The sequence below is a fragment of the Hippoglossus hippoglossus genome, chromosome 15 (genome assembly GCF_009819705.1).
Source record: "Hippoglossus hippoglossus isolate fHipHip1 chromosome 15, fHipHip1.pri, whole genome shotgun sequence".
In the NCBI taxonomy this organism is placed as follows: Eukaryota; Metazoa; Chordata; class Actinopteri; order Pleuronectiformes; family Pleuronectidae; genus Hippoglossus; species Hippoglossus hippoglossus.
This window is the reverse complement of record NC_047165.1, coordinates 6087951-6106334: the sequence shown is the minus strand read 5'-3', so window position 1 is coordinate 6106334 and position 18384 is coordinate 6087951. Positions and strand designations below refer to the sequence as shown.

At 42.7% G+C, this 18384-nt stretch overlaps 2 protein-coding genes across 2 annotated transcripts in view; both read right to left on the bottom strand.

The window, feature by feature from the left end:
• Nucleotides 1-14500, bottom strand: part of lrpprc (leucine-rich pentatricopeptide repeat containing) — a 49391-nt gene extending 34891 nt beyond the window's left edge. The window contains exons 1-15 of the mRNA XM_034608586.1: nucleotides 14256-14500; nucleotides 13045-13247; nucleotides 12679-12801; nucleotides 12424-12545; nucleotides 12188-12246; nucleotides 11914-12000; nucleotides 11695-11821; nucleotides 11392-11536; nucleotides 11105-11262; nucleotides 10856-10961; nucleotides 10060-10167; nucleotides 4033-4151; nucleotides 3851-3941; nucleotides 2536-2605; nucleotides 351-378 (exon numbers count right to left, since the gene is read on the bottom strand). Coding sequence (XP_034464477.1) covers nucleotides 351-378; nucleotides 2536-2605; nucleotides 3851-3941; nucleotides 4033-4151; nucleotides 10060-10167; nucleotides 10856-10961; nucleotides 11105-11262; nucleotides 11392-11536; nucleotides 11695-11821; nucleotides 11914-12000; nucleotides 12188-12246; nucleotides 12424-12545; nucleotides 12679-12801; nucleotides 13045-13247; nucleotides 14256-14467 — 1758 coding nt within the window. The 5' untranslated portion in view covers nucleotides 14468-14500. The remainder of the gene's footprint in view (nucleotides 1-350; nucleotides 379-2535; nucleotides 2606-3850; nucleotides 3942-4032; nucleotides 4152-10059; nucleotides 10168-10855; nucleotides 10962-11104; nucleotides 11263-11391; nucleotides 11537-11694; nucleotides 11822-11913; nucleotides 12001-12187; nucleotides 12247-12423; nucleotides 12546-12678; nucleotides 12802-13044; nucleotides 13248-14255) is intronic.
• Nucleotides 14501-15080: 580 nt separating this feature from the next.
• znhit2 (zinc finger, HIT-type containing 2) lies at nucleotides 15081-17627 on the bottom strand. The gene is made up of 2 exons (XM_034609224.1): nucleotides 17536-17627; nucleotides 15081-16925 (listed from the first exon to the last, which is right to left on the bottom strand). The coding sequence occupies exon 2, from the start codon at nucleotides 16857-16859 to the stop codon at nucleotides 15144-15146; it is 1716 nt and encodes a 571-aa protein (XP_034465115.1). The 5' UTR covers nucleotides 16860-16925; nucleotides 17536-17627; the 3' UTR covers nucleotides 15081-15143.
• Nucleotides 17628-18384: the final 757 nt, after the last annotated feature.

Sequence of the window (18384 nt, the reverse complement as noted above, 5' to 3'; positions counted from 1 at the left end):
TTCTTTATTTAAATAATTAAAACTACATTTTGCAGAAGCCAGTTGAGAAAAAAAAACTGTACATTCTGAATCCAGATGAATATCCGCCCACAACATATCTTTATTTAAACGCTCACTCTGCCATAAGGAGATTTAGATAAAAAGCAGCAGATGGTATTTGTCACATATTGTTTATTCTCCCTAAATGAAACCCAGTGCGCAGCAGATGGTGTTAGTTTATCTTATCTTTGGCTTCAAGGAGTAAGCCATCATATAAAAAAATTATAATTGAAGTATTGTCTGTTATACTTTCACAATGAGAAATCCTGTATCTTTTTGTAGTGGTGAACGATTTCTTCACAAAGACCTACCTTCGCCATGCTCTCCACATCATCAGACCTGCAGGGGGCAGTAGAGGACAAGACATGAGCACCCAGCGGACTCGCCTCAACAGCAGGTCAACAACAACAACACTAGAACATGTCAGCATTAATGTGCAATCTGCTCATAAGCGTTATGCTTTTAGGCAGCAAAACATATAACACGGTTTACATTTCTGACAGCAAAGCTACAGAAACATGTCCACCACACAATTCCAGAACAGATTTATTCTTCTCATCCATGTTTTTCTCTATTTCTTATACCAATAAAAAAGCTCATTGAGAAAACTCAAGACCTAAAAACTTTTATCAGCTCTTGTTTTTTACACATTTCCATGAAAGTTTTTCCTCACATATAATCAGCTTTTAACATATTTTAACTCTAAGTGTCAATTGATTGTACTGTAAATTTAATGTCTGCATAAAAGCAACGGGCATTCTTCCGATGTGAATATTGTAACCTTTTTTGATTTGCATTTTCTCTATGAGGAAATATCTAATATACTACTATATACATTTTTAAATATAACAAAAATATTTACGATAAATAACTTCAGATTACATTTTTCTGACAGCAAGTAATAATTTATAATATATCATTATATATACACGACATAGCTACTGTACTAACAGGGTAGTACAATACTATACAGCAAGTATACGCATCAGATTTCTCAGTTTGACACCCTCGATCCCACAGTACAAGAGACAAGTGAGATGGCTTCACAAAAGACACACACACACACGTTGAGGCTAAATGATGACAGTGTGTGACATTTCTGGCGTTGTCAGCGAGTTGGCGGAGACGAGGAGAGAGGGGGAGATGAAAGGAAAAGGGAGAAGAAGAAGAGGTCTTTAATGATTAAATTATCCCCTGACCTTGTCTTTGACAGGGGCAGGTCCCGCATTGCAATGACACGGCAATCTCTCTCTTTAACACACACACACACACACACACACACACACACACACACACACACACACACACACACACACACACACACACACACACACACACACACACACACACACACACACACACACAGTTCCCAAGTGACAAGCCCAATTATGACCCTGTCAGGCAACCTAACAGTCAGAGGAGTGTGTGTGTGTGTGTGTTAATACAATGAGTGCAAAGCTTATGGAGGAGAGGAAGTTGAAAAACAAATAACGAATATACTGAAATAAACCAAACTTCACACAAGAAGATAGATCTGCCAATTTCTGCACAAACAATCTGGAAATCTACATTTGTGCTTTTTTTGTCGTGCTTTTTTTATTTTTAATTTTTTTAAATCATCATTTGCTGTTACAACACATTTTCCTTGAAAATATAGATAACCTACAGCAGATTTATCATCTTAAGAGAACTTTATTCATTCTTTTTTTTTTTATTATGTCCCAGGACAAGAACGTTCATTGCAACTTGAATTTATTTTATAAAAAAAAGGATAGGATACATTTTTAAAATACACCCCATTTTCTTTTTTCATCTATTATGTCAGTTAAACTTTTAACATCCACAGCTACGATATGGAATTCATGGACCGACTGAAAAGTTCAAAGTTAAACTAAACGGAACATGTTTTTTGTTTTCAAGTGGAAGAAATACTTCGGCCCCTGCAGTCAGGTCAGCACTTTTCTCTTTGACTCACCTCCAGCTTCGCTCAGGGACCACAATGTTTTTGTGTGGACGTGTGGTGTTAAACTGTAAATATTCATAAACACCCATTTCAACAAAAGCCCACAGGTCCGACCGTGGTCCTAAGGCAAACTCTGTGTGTGTGTGTGGTCTGGGTATAAGGGGCAGTGGTGGGCATCTGCTAATTTACATATCTCCCACAGTGCTTTGGGGCGAGAGCTGAGGGATGTAGGCCTCCATATGCATGAGGCACCCGTGTGTGTGTGTGTGTGTGTGTGTGTGTGTGTGTGTGTGTGTGTGTGTGTGTGCCAGTGTGTGTGATGCAGTGTTTTCCCCACAGCTGCCCATACACATCCACACTGTAGATGGTGTGATATGCTGCACATGTCATATTCATAGCATATGCCGCGCTGACCTCCAATAGTGCTACAGGCCTCCCTAAAACGCCAGTCAGGAGTTATGAGGCAAAATATGGAGAAATATGGAATATCAAATGATGGAGAAGACGAGCAGACTACGGGCTAATTGACTCACTTTCTGAAGCCCTGGATGAGGCTGTTGCGGAAACTGTTATGGTCCAACGGGGGGAAGGAGGGATCCGACACTGAAATGAAGACGGACAGAAAAACGATTACAGGCAAAGAAAGAGAAAAGCCTGAAACAACTTGTCTTCATGTGGCCTGAGCAATGTGGTTTATGATGGGATTATATGCAGCGTTTCCCATTAACCACATAGACTGGGACAGCCCGCCATCTTTACCATGTGCTCATCCTATTGCCCATAAAGTTGTTACCATCCACAGAGACAGTAAGTGAATTCCCTGGCAAACGCTGATATGTGTTGTATGCAACGTTGAGCAGGAATGATTTTACTTCTATCTATTGAATTTTCAACAACATCCAGCATCACACGTTATTAAAACCTTCACTTCTGGGTACTTTCCAGTTTGATTAAAGGCATCTATTGTTTGGCCACTGTATAACTCAACCAGAAAAATCCTTGCTCAAAAAAGTAGTTCTGCAGTTTCTGGGATTCAAGCCGGTCGCTGAATGGCCTGTTTCAACTGCAAAAACCAAGAATTATAAAGTTCAGAAGATTTCCAGGGCTGCGCACAATTTTCATTATCGATAATTCTACAAATTCTTTCTTATATCTGGTATGAGGGGCCCTGGCCGGAAACTAATTGTGAAAGAATTCCAGTTCTAGTGTCCAAGGACACGACTTTGAATTACTTGTTCGGGAAAAAGTCTGAAAAGCCAAACATGTTCAATTTAAAATGATTTATAACCGAAGCGAAGCTGTGAATTCTTTCAATTTATGAAGCTGAAAGCAGCAAAGGTCTGGAATTTCCTTGCTTGATAAACATTTTGAAGGAAGCTTTCTGTGTTTCTGGTGATACTGTATAGCAAGGAGAAGAATTTCCATCAGAAAAAAATAAATCCATAAGGGACACTGAAATACATAAAGACGAAGGAGAGCAATGTATGTGGAAACCAAAGCTGGATGTTTGAGACTAAAACGAGATGAAAGACAGAAAACAAGAAGAATCATCCATTATTAAAGATACTTCTTGATCCCATCCCGCTGCCGGTTCAGGCACCTCTCGTTTCTCGCTCTTTACATATTCACACAGACTAATCTCTTAAAAGGCCTGATGAGCACAGACGGGTAAGAGGGGAAATGTAGGAAGGAAAGCTGAAAACTCTTCTGTGTGTGTTGACGCTGGCCCAATTAGCCCGCAGGCATAGCAGCGATTTTTATAATGATGGGAGCTTGAGATGCAGTGGGGTGTGTGTGTGTGTGTGTGTGTGTGTGTGTGTGTGTGTGTGTGTGTGTGTGTGGGCTCACATAGGGTGTAGAGTTTTGCCAAGTCGCTCATTGCCAAGGAGCGGACCTCTAAAGACAAGAAGTTGTCAGAGTCCAGAGAGATGCCAGCATCCTAAATGAAATAAATAGATAAAAATCACTATACTGACAAAAAATAAATAAATACATTTAAAAAAACTTCACATTACATTCAAACACATTACCGTGATGGCCTGTCGAGCTGCCTCTGTGCTGGGGAAGACAGGGAGGATGTAATTGGACAAAGTCTCAGAGTCCGGGGTCACGCCGAGTTCCTGCATCCCCTTCATCACCTCCATTACACCTACAACACACACACAAAGTCATTAATATCATCTTTCAGGGTTTCAAAAAGTTACATTTAGGACTTTAAGACCAGAATGAATTACGTTAAAGACCTATGACACATATGATGGAATATCAAGAGTCCCAGAATTACTTGCAGCTCCTATTTTATGACCTTCATTTAATCATAGATTAAAACATCGGTTTTCACTGACTAATCAAATAAACGTTTGGTCTAGCAAATGAGAATATTTTTGACATTTGGATAAATAGTCGCGTATGAGATTAGTTTCCTACATTTTATAAATTTAAACCTTGATGTTTTGGCAGCACTTTGCTCCATTCACTTTCATGCACAGGCCTGGAGCTGTGAACCCACTGTTAAAATATGGCTCTAAGAAATGAGCTGGCACATACTTTCTGTCACTCCTTCAGTTCACACACACACACACACAAAATGCTAATGGACACCCCTCTCTCTACCTTGGACTGCTGGATACATGCACACAAACACGCACTCGGCCTGAAGTGGACTCTTGCACCATCACCCTGCACTCTAGCAGAGCCCTGAGGTCCTGCCCCAGGGAAGGGGGCCAAAACAGCCACATGCATATGGAACAGTCGCTTACACACACTCAAAATGCCCGCAAGTGTGTGTGTGTGTGTGTGTGTATATTTGGGAGTGTGGGCACATATGGAGAAGGCACTGCAGCACTTTGCATATGTCTGGAAGCGTGCCCACGAAGGACATCGGCCTAAATGAGCGCATGCACGCATCCCTGTACGTGCACTCATTCTTACCGTGTGTTGCTTTGCGGGTTTAGGACCAAAATATCAATATATCTAGATGTTATATAAGACTGCATCCAAGGTACCAATACACCTTGCTCCCATGTGGACTTCAGTAAACTCCCATAAAGTGCCTCCTTGAGTTCACACACCACCAAGAGCTGGGTGTATTTGCTTTCCATGCAGGTTCTGAAACACACATGCACGCACACATATATACAGCTCTATGTTTCTGCGTCCTCCTGGGACGCATGTGTTCACCTGGCAGTCTCTCTCTTCAGCTGAATAAAAGATGAGGCCGAGGCTTTTATATGCCATTAAAACTTGCGGCTGGGGGGGGGGGGGTGCATTATGCCAGGTAGGGCTACCTGAACCACTATATCCATCCATATCACTCTATCATCTGCCCCTCTCACTATCCATCTACCCTGCTTTCAAGAAAAAGTCAACAGGCGATCTTCCTCTTTCTTCTCAATGGAGGATCCATCCGGTCTGCGGTCCATTCTAAACCCTAATCGCTTTCATCCTGGCCTGTTTTTATGAAAGAAGAGAGGGAGCACCTGCTTTCCTCCTGAATAATCCATAATCAATTTCACGGTGAGTCAGACAGACAGAAAACAAGTGAATGGAGAGCTGGTCGTATAAATGCATACGCCTGCGCTTTCCGGCCTCAGCACGTGAGCTTTCCTGATAATCAGCACTTTTCTGTTGTCCAACAAGCATGTTTGTGTGTTGTGTTTTTTGCAAGTCAAGTCTGCGAGCAAGAGCTTTTAACCCTTTCAACCCCAGAGTGCTTTGCTCAGTTGTCCACTCCCTTTATTTACAGGCCTGTGGCAAATGTTGCTACATGACTTGGGTAAGCAGTTATACATCAGGCTACTGAGACAAAGAAAGGCCGTCTGTGTGCCTGTGAGTGGTAGTGTTCACTGAAACAGCAAGTTTTACATCGCCCACTTTCATGTCTGTGTGGTCCACTCCTTAATGCAGATCAGCCTGACCCATACTGCTTCCTGATGAATAAACAAACCAAACAACGAACGAATGGACAGGGTTGACAACTTAACCTCCCTGGTAAAAAGGGAAAAAAGCTTCCTGGATCCAATCATTTATACCAATCAACTGCAAAATTAAATGGATTCCCCTTTTGGGTCATGCCCGACCCCTCCACAATATTTCATAGAAATCAGTTCAGTCATTTTTTCTGTTGACTGACAAACAAACAGACAAATGCAGATGAAAACAAACCCTTTTTGGCAGAGGTTAATATTATGTAGTGTCATTTGCACACTTCTCATTCCGAGCCTTCTCTCCATATTCGTTACATGCCAGCAACCCTTATTTTTTCTACTTCTCCCTGTCTGATCAATTTAAATAAAGATTGGGGACAGAGGAGAACTGAGAAGAGTGGAGGCCTCTCCAGGTTGGTCAGCACAAAGTCTGACATACCATCCGGGCAAGAAAGTATCAAAGCAGTGAGTTAAGCATGGCAGTGGTCACAAGATATCATCATCAGACTCATGTCTTCAGGTTAACTGTCACACACGAGAAGTGAGGACGGAGGAAAGAGAGGAAAAGAGGAGTGGAGTGAGCCGGCCGCTGTCATCTCCTCCCATCCTTGGACATGAGTACCTGTCACTTCTCCTTCTCTTTCTCCCCCGACACCATCCTTCTCTCCATCGCTCCGTGTCGCTGACTCTCTAAAGGTAGAGTTTGTCGGCTGTGAGGCGATGACAAGTTGTTTTATGAAAACAGAAGCAGGAGCAAGAAAATGTCCATTTTATGGGGCAAGAAAAGCTGTGATGTCATCCTCACTCTTTTTTTTTTCTTCCTTTTTCATCTTGGCAAATCAAAATTAGCAGGTTTGAATGTTTAAACGTGGCAAAACCAGCTCAAAAAGGGCGTTTGACTCCTTTCCCATTGTCACTAGAGGTGTTTATTTCCTCTGGTGCATCACGTGCAACGTCAGGAACTCGCCAACAACTGAGGCGCTCTCTCGCCTCGACAACTTGGAAAATTCCCATCACTGCAGATCGCAGCCAATTAAAACCTGCATCTACTGCAGAGTCGTTTGACACGGGAGTGAATGCCGATTGTTCCTATTCCCATTAAAGACAAAAGCCAGATATTAGTGGGTTTTTTGACCAGTGGAAAAGAGGCTTTAGACGGAGAGGGATGCATTAAAGCAAAAGTGAAACGGATCAAATTAAATAAATATGGTGAGGAGCAAAGAAGGAAAGCAGAGTCGACAAGGAGGCCTTTACATCTCTCATCACCTAACACACACAAGCCTAAAAACACTCCCTTCCTGTGAGAGTCTCCCTTCCCTTTTTTTTTTTCTTGTGCCGCCATGTCAGAAGGGATAAGAACGTGTTACATCGCGAGAGCTGACAAGCGGTGACTTGCTGGCGGCAGGTGGGAAGTTTGGCCCAGCATATGCTTCTGCTAAACCCGCCAAATCCACACCTCATCAAAATGCAAGGGGAGTTTTTATCCCTCCCCCCATACCTCTCCTCCAATTCCAAGGCTCTGGCCTCTCTGCCCGCTAGTGACACCTGTGGACAAAAAGTGACACGGCGCTTAATATTTCATGGGCCGTGCACAGTGGGGCACGTAATCCAAAGTGAATTCCCTCAGAGCGCTTGCATTTACATGAAATCAAGTCACTCTGCATCAGTCACATCACCTGCACTGCCCCCGACCTCCCCCCGCACACAATACACACACACACACACACACACACACACACACACACACACACACACACACACACACACACACACACACACACACACACACACACACACACACACACACACACACACACACACACACACACACACACACACCTCCAGCAGCCAATGAGTATAGAAAGCAGGAAGGAGAAGGAGAAAAAGAGGCTGCATCATACATGAGGGTTAAGGCTAACACCATCGGAAGTGAAGCGAGTGTGTAAACGAAAGAGAAGTTTCTCCACTTTCCTTCCTTCCGTTCTTTTTCCCCCCCACACTGTGCTAACTAAATGGAATCCATCTAATGCGTTTGTGTGGCTTTGAGACGGAGGATTTAAAGTCTGGGTGTGGGTCTCTGCGTTTGTGTGGCTGTGCAAGTTTAAACTCGTGTCTCATCGTCTTCTTCATGACAGGCACTGAGGCATCTCACTATTCAAACGGAGAATCTGTCTCAACCGCACAGAGAAGTCAATCTGCAGCGTCGCCACACTCGTCTCACCAGCTTCTCCCCCCCCTGCCAGCTCAAATGCTGTCAATTAGCTGACAGGAGGAAAATACATCATTTATTAATCTCCCTAAAAAACCCCAAAGAGAGAGTCGGAGCTCAGAATAAATAAAGCACTTAAAAGCCCAGACGCTGCTGAAGACATTTGACAGGGTACATTCGCTAATGAGTTGTGAATTCTGACAAGTCTCCTGAATGCAGACCATCGGCCACTCACACGATTTCTACCACAAGCACGTCACTTACAAAATTTCCCAAAAAATAACCATTTGCTTTAGCAGAGATGAAAAGTGGGAACAAAAGTATTCCCCTTAACTTCACCTGCTGGGACATTAAAATGTTCTTAAGTGGCAGAAGAAGAAAAAAACCCAAAACGCTCTGAAGAAAGTACAAAGCTCAATGTCCCGTTGAATTCAGATTCAACACATCAAAAACATGTCAGTTTAATTTATTGTTTCACTAATTTGGCCTGAGTTTAATTTAATACAACGAGGTTGAAAACCGTCAGGAGCAAATATAGTAACTTCTATCCATACATGTGACACGCTGCTTACCAAGATTCCCAAGTCTTACGGGAACCGCTAGACACAAACATGGGAGTAGTTTAAAAGGGTTTAACACAGACCAGTTGCATGTTGGGAAATTAATATTGAGGAGAGACCCTTATTGTAAAAGGAGAACTGGAGTGAGGGACAGTAGAAGACGTGAACTAAAACAAGTTTGGTTTGATAAAAAAAAGATTTGAAGTAAGCTACTGGAGCAAAATGACCTCGGACCCCTCAGCCTCCGGCATGTATGTGCTCTCATGTATGTGTCTATGTGGAGACCCCCCCCCCAGTCGTCCTAACGAGAAGGCTTAGCTGCCCCCGCCACAGGGCAAAGGTCACCACATCAACCATCCATACATGATGTGCACCACTTTCTTCTTTCGGCAGCCTCTGCAAAGTTGGTACACTGGCGGCTTTTGGGGACATTTACTGTTTAAAAATTCCATGGATGACAGTGGTGCATTATGGGAAATTAATAACTCCTGAGTAGATAATCTGTATCATCCATAAAAGGTAGCTGCCATCATTTACACAAAGAAAAAAAAAAACTCTGACTGTTGTTGAAATGCAACCAAAGGGCAAAGGTGACAAGTGTTTGCCGATCATGAGGAGAAATAGGAAATATGACATTCGTGTCTGAGCGCACTTTCTGAAAGTCTGTGTCTTTTTGGTGCAGAGCTCGTCTGTCGTGAGTGGCTGACGTTGAGACCTCTTCTAAACTTGGTGATCTATTCCTAGATCTCTCCAGAGAGACTCGGATGTGTGTGTGTATTTCGGAGTAAGTGTGTATGTACGTGTTTGTTTCATCTCTTCCGGCCTCAACTTTCTCACTCGGGGATCAGGCTTCTTTGCCCTCGACTGCCCCGGCTCAGTGAAATCTGTCCCAGCTGGACCACTCTGTGAGACATTAATATTTGAGGGAAACTCCTTTAAAAGCCCTTTCTGATACAGAGGACAGAGAAAGTCATGAACCCCTCTGCACGGAAAAAACAACACACGTTCATAAACAGCTAATATCATACCCCCCCCAAAAAAACTCTCTCCGTGTCAGACTGGATGCACAAACAGCTTGTGTACATGTTTCCTTTACTGTCATTTAGATTCAGATTCTCCAAGCTACTTCTATCCAAATAGATGCATAATTCAATTATTATAAGGTTTGAAGAAGGAACTTTACACAAATCAGGCAAAGCTTCAGTAGAGGAGTGAAGATTAAAAACAACAGCATCGGTCTTGTCGCATATCCTGTTACAACTCCCAATGTTCAGGTTTAAACAATCTCAGCATTAAAGCTACAGAATCATATACAAAAATGCAAGATGTAAATTAAGTCAGTGTTTGTGTGTGTTTCTGTACCAGCTGGGTTGTTGTCCTTCAAATTCTGACTGAGGAGAGGGCAGAAGTAGTGTGGCCTTAAAGGTAAGCCTTGCTCCTTCAATATCTTCATCAGCTCAAAAGACAAATCTGGAAAAAAAACAAAAAAGCAAAACACTGATTTAATATAATTTGCAGCGAAACATCTGTCAAGAGGTTAATGCATTAATGTTGCATTCAAAATACAGTATATCCAATGTGGGGGCTGTGTGATATGACAAAAACCTCAAGTCCCAATAAAGGTGATTTCATATAGTTATTTGCTACTCGTACCTTTTCTTAACTATGTAAATTGGGACCGCGTCTTTGCAGATGTTATCTTGAAGTGGGCAGTATCTCCTATGGCTCTTGCAATGACTAAGTTTGGGATTTGTTTCACTCAACTCTACTTTTGTGCTTCTCATCCGTAGACCCTCTTGACATTATTCTCGAGTAGGGGGTTAAAGAGGGTCAATATCTACTAGCTACTATCTTCTGTTCTGATTTACTGTTCTTTATTTGTGTCTGTTTCATGCAAATTTCCGGTCTATATACATATTGGAAGAAATTGCCATCCAAATGATTTGTGCCACAATGAAACTGCAACAGAGAATCATGTGAAAAACAAGTTTTTCTTACGTCACATGATATATAATTGTTATATCGCACAGCCCTGTTAATAAATAGCTATTGATATTGTTGTGTGTACAGAAATATAGCATAAACACTAAACTTTATAAAAAGAGAAATGTCTCTCTCCAACACAAGTGATGAAAGTAAATGAAAGCATGTGCCGTACCAGTCTTCTTGGCCTCCAGAGCACATTGCAAAGAGAAGGTGAGTGGGGCAGAGTGACGCTTCGTCTCCTGGAGCTCTTCACAGTAACCTGTGAGCTTCTCCAATGACTGTAGCACACACACACACAGAGAAATAAAAAATTTACCTAAACATCTAAATTTATACTCAACATACCTTTTGCAAGTGTTAAAATGAATGCTTAAAGTAAAACGCTGTGTTAGGGAGAAGTGAGAGAACTTTTTTTATCTACCGTGTTCATGTTGACACAGTGTCTGAGGAAGAAGTTGCCCAGGTTCGGGGAATCGGTGGCGAAATTATCCGGCTCCAGTGAGGAGAAACTCTTCAGGATGTTAAAAGCCGTTTCTTCCTGGCCCTGCGTGATCAGGCTCAGACACAGATTCATAGCATCTACAATAAAAACAAAGGGACAATCTTCTCAGCCTCATATCACTTTTAATACGACTGTTAATACAGCTGATTAGCTAGTTTTAAAAAAAAGTGCTGAAGAAAACATGAAGAGTGCGTGTGCATGTGTACCTGGCACATAACCCCTCTCGTGCCTCAAGCGCTCAACCATGTCTGGGATGTGCTGCTGATGTCCGGACTTGGCCAAAGTGAAGATGACCTGCATGATGTCCCTGTCCATCAGACTGCAGTCTGCACTCTCTGCCTCCTCCATGGTCTGACAAAGACAGACAGGAGTGGGAGGAGTGTTTGAGAGGCAGAGGAATAGAAAAGGAAGGAGAGGAAAAATAAAACACAGAGAGGACGTTCATTCATCAGATACGAACATACACAGGTACAAAATGTTCATCAGTATTGTTTTGAAACCACACTCACCTTTTTCAGACTTTCCAGGTCTCCCTTTTCGGCGTAGGCGGTAAGCAGTGATAAATAAGTGTCAGGCCCTGGTTCAATTCCCGCTCCGCGCATCACAGGCAGGATGTTCTTAGCACTCTCGATGTCACTGCACAGCGATAAAAGATGACAGCTTGTTAAAATCTAATTACTCCAGCACAACACTTATTATGTCCCATTAAATATCATAGTGACACTCACCCTGCACGAGCGTGGCCGTTCACCAGAGAGTTGAAAACCGCCTCAGTGATCGGCAAATCTTTGGTCTTCATGAAACCCAGTATAGTGCTGAGGAGGCAGAGAAGACATGGGGAATGGGGGAAAAGACAGGAATGTAGAAATATAATATCTTCTGCTTAAAAAGACTAAAATATATACATAATATACTGTATTTAACAAAATACAAGCATATCACATATTAAGTTCTGCAAACTGTGTCCCATCAGAACATGAACTCTATTGGCTGGTTGCTCACCTGGCTCCCTCGATATCCCCATTCTGGCAATAGGCTGCTATGAGTCTCTGGTAGGTAACCTAGGAAACAAACAGAATGACCAGAATCACCACTTGGGGATTGAATGTCTCCACCAACCAGTTTACATCCAGGTTTGTCTGGACTCATATTATATGTGATGCAGACCCTAAAAAGATTTAGATTTAGATTTTTATCAATGGTGCTTGATAGTTTTTCTTCCATCTTGCAGTACTTACTCTGTTGGGCTGGACACTAGCTGCTTCCATCTTGGCCAGGAAGTCAGTGGGAGAGAACTTGAACTCATTCTGCAGGTAAACCTTCAGCAGGGCGTTGTAGTGACTAACATCAAACTGTGCACCTGGGGAGGAGAAGGCAAAAATCTGTCAACCCAGTCACAGTCCACTACGATGAGCCAAAGACTTCTACTCTCATAACCATGATTAAATACTTGATGATATGACGATTAAGTTGTTGCCATTGGTGTCACTTACCCAACTCATGCAGCTTCTCCCACACCCGGTGTGCCAGCACGGTGCGTTCCTCCAGAGGCACCTCTGGCAGCAGCGAGCCGCAGCTACGCAGCAGCAACAAGGCCTGGTTACCACTGGGATAACCTTTGAACCGACAGGAACAGAGGATGAGGATGGATGGAGAGAGAGAAAGAGAAAGACAGGACTGTATATTCCTGATATCACACAGCTAGCTACACTTTCTGGGATAATCAGCATAGTTTGGTTTGGTTGGTTTGTTTGTTTCTCACAATAATCTAATGTCCATCAGCACCTACTGAGCTGGGTTATAACTAATAATGGTCTACCCCTTCATCTGACATCCTGTCTGTTGTTCGGCCTGCCTACCTGTCCTGCAGATGTCATGGAAGATGCGGAGCAGCAGCGTCTTGGTGATGCGGCCGGTCCTCCTCACGGAGCTGTCGAGCTTGGCCAGAGCCCAGTCGAACTGCTGCGCCTGCTTGGACCGCACCGAAACACTGGCCTCGTCCTTGTTGTCTGTAGCCACGGCATAGCCACGCAGACACCCCGCCGAATACGGCCACACGTGACTGTAGAGAGGATTCACAGAGTGACATAGTGAAGGAGGGAGTTTTAGAGCAGAGAGGGATGTAGGTGTGTGAGGGGGAGGAGAAAAGATTGAGCAGTTTATTAGGTACAAGAAGCTCAAACTAATGCAGCCCAATACAACAGCCCTGCAATAACTCCTACCTTCATCGAAGGTTAAAATGTTTAGTTTGTGTTCAAAGTGCTGATGCAACTGATGAACATGCCAGATTTTTGTCATCACTGTCCACGAGTTGTAATTACAAACACTGAAGTTTTGTCAGCTTCCACACAAACTGAGTATTATGGCTTCATGTAGTAAGAATTTCTTGTGACCCTGGTGTATAAGGATGCATTCATTTCAGCTGGATTTGACTTATAATCCACTAGGCGTAGATACACATGGATGCACAGTAGCTTTGCCATTCGAAATGCTGCTTCAGGTTTAATCAGGAGCTGTGACCTTGAGTTAAAAATGCTCCTAGAGAGAAAACCACACCAGGACTCAAACCTCTTCATCACCAAGACGCCTGCAATCCTCTACTGACACTTACAGATTTAAAGCTGATCACTGGATTTGATGAGAACATCCTCTGTAGCTGCAGCCTGACAGAATGAATGGCTGTACCTCAAAGATGAGCCTGTTGCTAAGAGTTAGCATGTCATTTAAACCAAGGGTAGGCACATAGACATGAGAGGCTGCCCACAGCTACACCAATACATAAGTTCATGAACATGGTGTAAGATATGAAGTTGAAAGAATGAGTGGACACACACATACATAACCTCTGATCATCACCTTATGTAAAGGATGAGGCCATGTTTATTTCCAGCTAAAGCTAAGCAGTGCTAGTGGGAAACTCAGTCTGACATGATGCTACACGTGTCAGAGCAGTGCGTGTGATTCTACAGGTTAAACCACAGTAAACATGAGTGAAGCTGGACTGTCATTGAGCCTCAATGACAGTCCAGCTTCACATGTGGCTAGCTGCGGCTAGCAGGCTGCGTGATACCTGATGGAGACGCTGTCCGACCCGGGCCGGCTGAGACGGGAACACGCTGCGGTTCTGCTGCCGCACAGAGCCCCGCTGTACAGGCGGCCGAGCGGCGGCCCGGTTCTGTTCGTCCCCGCGACGTGGAGCAAGCCCGAAGGCGAGAGTCTGAGTAGCCGGGCTGATCTCAAGAGGGCAGCCATGTTTTCCTGTAGCAGCGTGTGGAAGGGCATCCGCACCACGTGACCGGCCACAACAAGTAGCGCGAGAACAGCGGCTGAGCGCGTGAGGGTTCCTCTCATCCTTCCACGAGGTTTGTTGTGTTTTTATTTATTTATTATCAACAAGAGAAATGTTAAAGAGACTTTAAACTGTTCCTGGATCTGCACCGAAATTGTGATCGTACAAAAAATAAACTGTAATTAATTCCATTTTCCATAATTCTTCATTCCAAAGTATAAGACTTAATTAATCCCAAAGGAAATTAATTGTGCCAGGTTACAGTAACACAATATATGATAGAGTACAGAGAATGAAACATGAGTATATAGTCTAAAGAATATTAGAAAATAAAATTAAAAGTATAGAGTATTATATCTGAAAATAAAAATGTAGTGTATACGGAAATAAAAAAAAAAAAAATCAGGAAATTTATTGTGTATCTGTTTTGTTTGTGAAACCATTCAAACCATAATTCTTTTTTATAGTGGTGCGGGCATTTTCACTTTTGTTGAAATAAGGATTGGTGAGGACACGCAGCAAATGGTCAGATTGAAACAGAACCTGCTGCTACATATATACAAATATATTTATCTATTAAGAACAGACCAGAAATTATGTTTCAGAGGTTGAATTTCACAGTGAGAATTTAATTTATTTCATTACAATACAAACAACATTTTCAACAAATTAGCTCAGTTCTTTAATCAACTCTCTATTTCCTTTCTTCTTCCCTTTCTTCAAGTTCTCCTCAACTACAGCCTTTGATTTCTCCAGGCTGCTCCTTGCGCTCTCTCTTTTACCGTGTTCATTCCATGACTCGACAGCCAGTCTTTGAATCTGGGATGCATTGTCCAACACCCAGGCTTGAAAGAATTCACACTTCTTGCTTGCCAGGAAGTACTTCTGCCTCCTTGCACCTTCCTCTCCCTCTTTAGAAAGGGCAGATCTGGCCTTGGAGAGAACTGAGCGAAGCTGACTCAAAGCTGCCAGACAGTATCCTGTAGCATCTCTTCTGTCTCTGCCAGTCATGATGTGAGCAACAGCTTCCACTGCCCTAGTCGGGGCCAGTGGATCCTCCTTGTCCAGGTACCCTCCACCCAGAATTAGAGTTTCTCCGCATCCTAAGGCCTCTTGGAGAGAGTTGAACACCCTGTTAGAGTTCAGGGCCTCTGACAGAGTCAGGATCATGTCACAAAACTCAAACATCAGTGAATCAGTGTCACCGTTTAGGAAGCACAGGCTGAAAGTGTAGCCATAAAGTGCATTGGCCAAACCATAGCATACCAGGGGAGATGGATTTGCACATAAAGAGCTCAACTTTGGAATTTTTGCAGAAACTGGAGGCACAGTGGGAACTGTTGAACTTCCCTTGTTCTTGCTTGTATTCGTCCCTTTAATCTTTTTCAACTTTGTAGCTTTTTTGCCCTGTTTGTGAGCTACTTCATGTGACTCCTTGACTTTATTACAAACATCCTGTTCCTCCACTGTTGCTGAATTTTCACTTTCCAATTTGCTCACTTCCTCCACCAGTGCTCTCCCTCCTCCGTCATGCTCCTCCCACCATGGTCTCCACAGGGGAACGAGCTTGCTAAGAGCTCCAGACTTCATCATGTCCATAAACATGTCTTTCTCTTTGCCGTTGAGAATTTCCCACAGCTCCTCTTCTGAGAGTTTGTCCAAATCCATCCCAGAGAGTCGTTCCGCCAGGTCCAGCTCCCCTCCTTCACTTTGAGCATCCTCATCTAAGTCTCCAGGCAGCAGCTCTCCATCTCCAATCTCTCCAAGTTTTCTCAAAATAGCCTCAATCTCGGTGGCACTCCCCTCTCCAGACTGTTGGAGCTCTGCTAACCTGGACAAGAGCTCCACAACCTGTACTTTCTCTGCTACCGCTTCTTCCCCGTCATCTGACACGATACCTGCTTCTTTTAACAAACCTTCCATCCCCCCATCGTTTTTTTCTGCCTTTTGTCTGAGGCCCACAAGAATCTCCTGCATTTTCTTTCTCTGCTCGCCTTCTGTTTTCCCCATATCCTTCAGTTCCTCGAGAACAGACTGCTTGTAAAATGCCTCAGAGCAGACAGAGTGATCTGGGCTCTGGTAGCAAGCCAAGCCACAATAACGCAGGTTACACCGAGGACAGGTGTAGCAAGAGGGTTTACATTTACACAACATGCACATAGCAATCATCCCAGCGTAACTCCCATCCTCTGTAGACTCCTCTCCCTCTGCCTTGGCTGGAACGAGAAACTCCTCTGGTCCAGAGTCAGCTCCTCTGGCCGGGAGCAGAATCCCATCTCTGGCCACTCCCTCGGGCTCTGCGTCAGTCCAGTCCTCCTTCGGGCCGATGTCCGTCAGGAGACTCCTCACAGACGGAGGAAGTCTCCGTCTAATTATTGGATTCATTGGTGGTTGAATTGGGCCAAAGAATGATGGTGGAGCAAAGGAAGAGAACGGTCTGAAGCAGGTCACCTAAGAAGCAAACAAATAATAAAAGTTATTATATATTAAACTTATGATATTGACATTTGAAGATAACACTGAAGTCACCTTCTGATTTGGTGTTTCAGGGGAAAATGGCAACACAGAAGAACAGATTTTCCATTTATTAAAATGGTATTGACAGTTTTTGTTGATGTATTTTTTAAAAACCTTTTCATCCTGATAACATTGGAGCAGGTCTAGATAACATTTGCATATTTGTGAAACCTTTATGTTATTTGTGAACAATAATTGTATTTTATTACAATACACTTATATCTTTACTATATTTTAATCTTCACCTGTATTTTAGACTTAATACTTTGTGTTTAACTGTTCTGTATTTTACTCTACTTTATATTGTTCTGTAATCTTGGAGCAAGCTGGCACAAGAATTTGCTTCGGGATTAATAAAGTCTTATTTTATCAGGTTGAGATGCTAACGTTAGCACAACACAACGCGTTAAAGTTAAAATTTAAGCCGATTTAAAACCAAGTTACGGTTCGTAAAAAAGGTTTAAAACGCAACGTTCAACGTGGTCGATACAACCACGTGTCCTCGTTGTTACTGTAAAATCTGAAACTAATGAGAAAAACTCACTTCGTCAACAGCAGCAACGTCTCATGTCCGCCGGCCCAAACAAGGTCGCCTACTGATGACGTGACACTGACTTCTTCTTCTGTGAGAATTTCCTGCAGCTCACATCCACGTTCTTACACTACTGCCACCTTCAGGTTTTAGTTTCCCTCTTGAGTTTCATTCATTTTAAAACCGTTTTTTTTCCAGTTCAGACTAAAAACTACATGAAAATTACCTTTATGTTAAAATTTACTTTTATTTCCTGTAACATGTGTCATCATTTGCTCTAATATGGATGGAATCAATTCCTTTGTTTGAGTGATTCTTTTGCAAATGTGTCTTATTACCTTAGAAACCTGACAGTGCTGGGACCTACGTGAATGAGGCATTTTACCATTGCCACAGACTCATTCAAATTATATAATATTTTGCAATCATGCATGTGACAACTCATTTATATAATATTCCCGGGCAATAAGACATGGCAACCTGCATGCAAATGTGTAACAATAACTATTATATAAACTTGTTCATATTCAAATTGTCTTGTATCTTGTAAAATTGATAAGTTTGATAAAGGTACGTCAGGAACAAACCAAGTGACATTAATACAACTCGTCTGATCAGTATGAAAACACTGTGTTGCAACTTTTTCCCCTTTTCTTTTCCATACAGGTTCATTGGTCATTTCTTAAATGTACATTTCTGTTATTTCATCCATTGATTTGTCTGGAAACCTGAAACAGCTTAAAGCTTCACTGGCCAATAAACTGAAAATGTTCTCAGTGTGAACAGCTGATCAGCTGATTTAACAAACTGTCATATTTGTATGAGGCCCAACCGGTGGCTCCACCCACATGTCTAAATGGT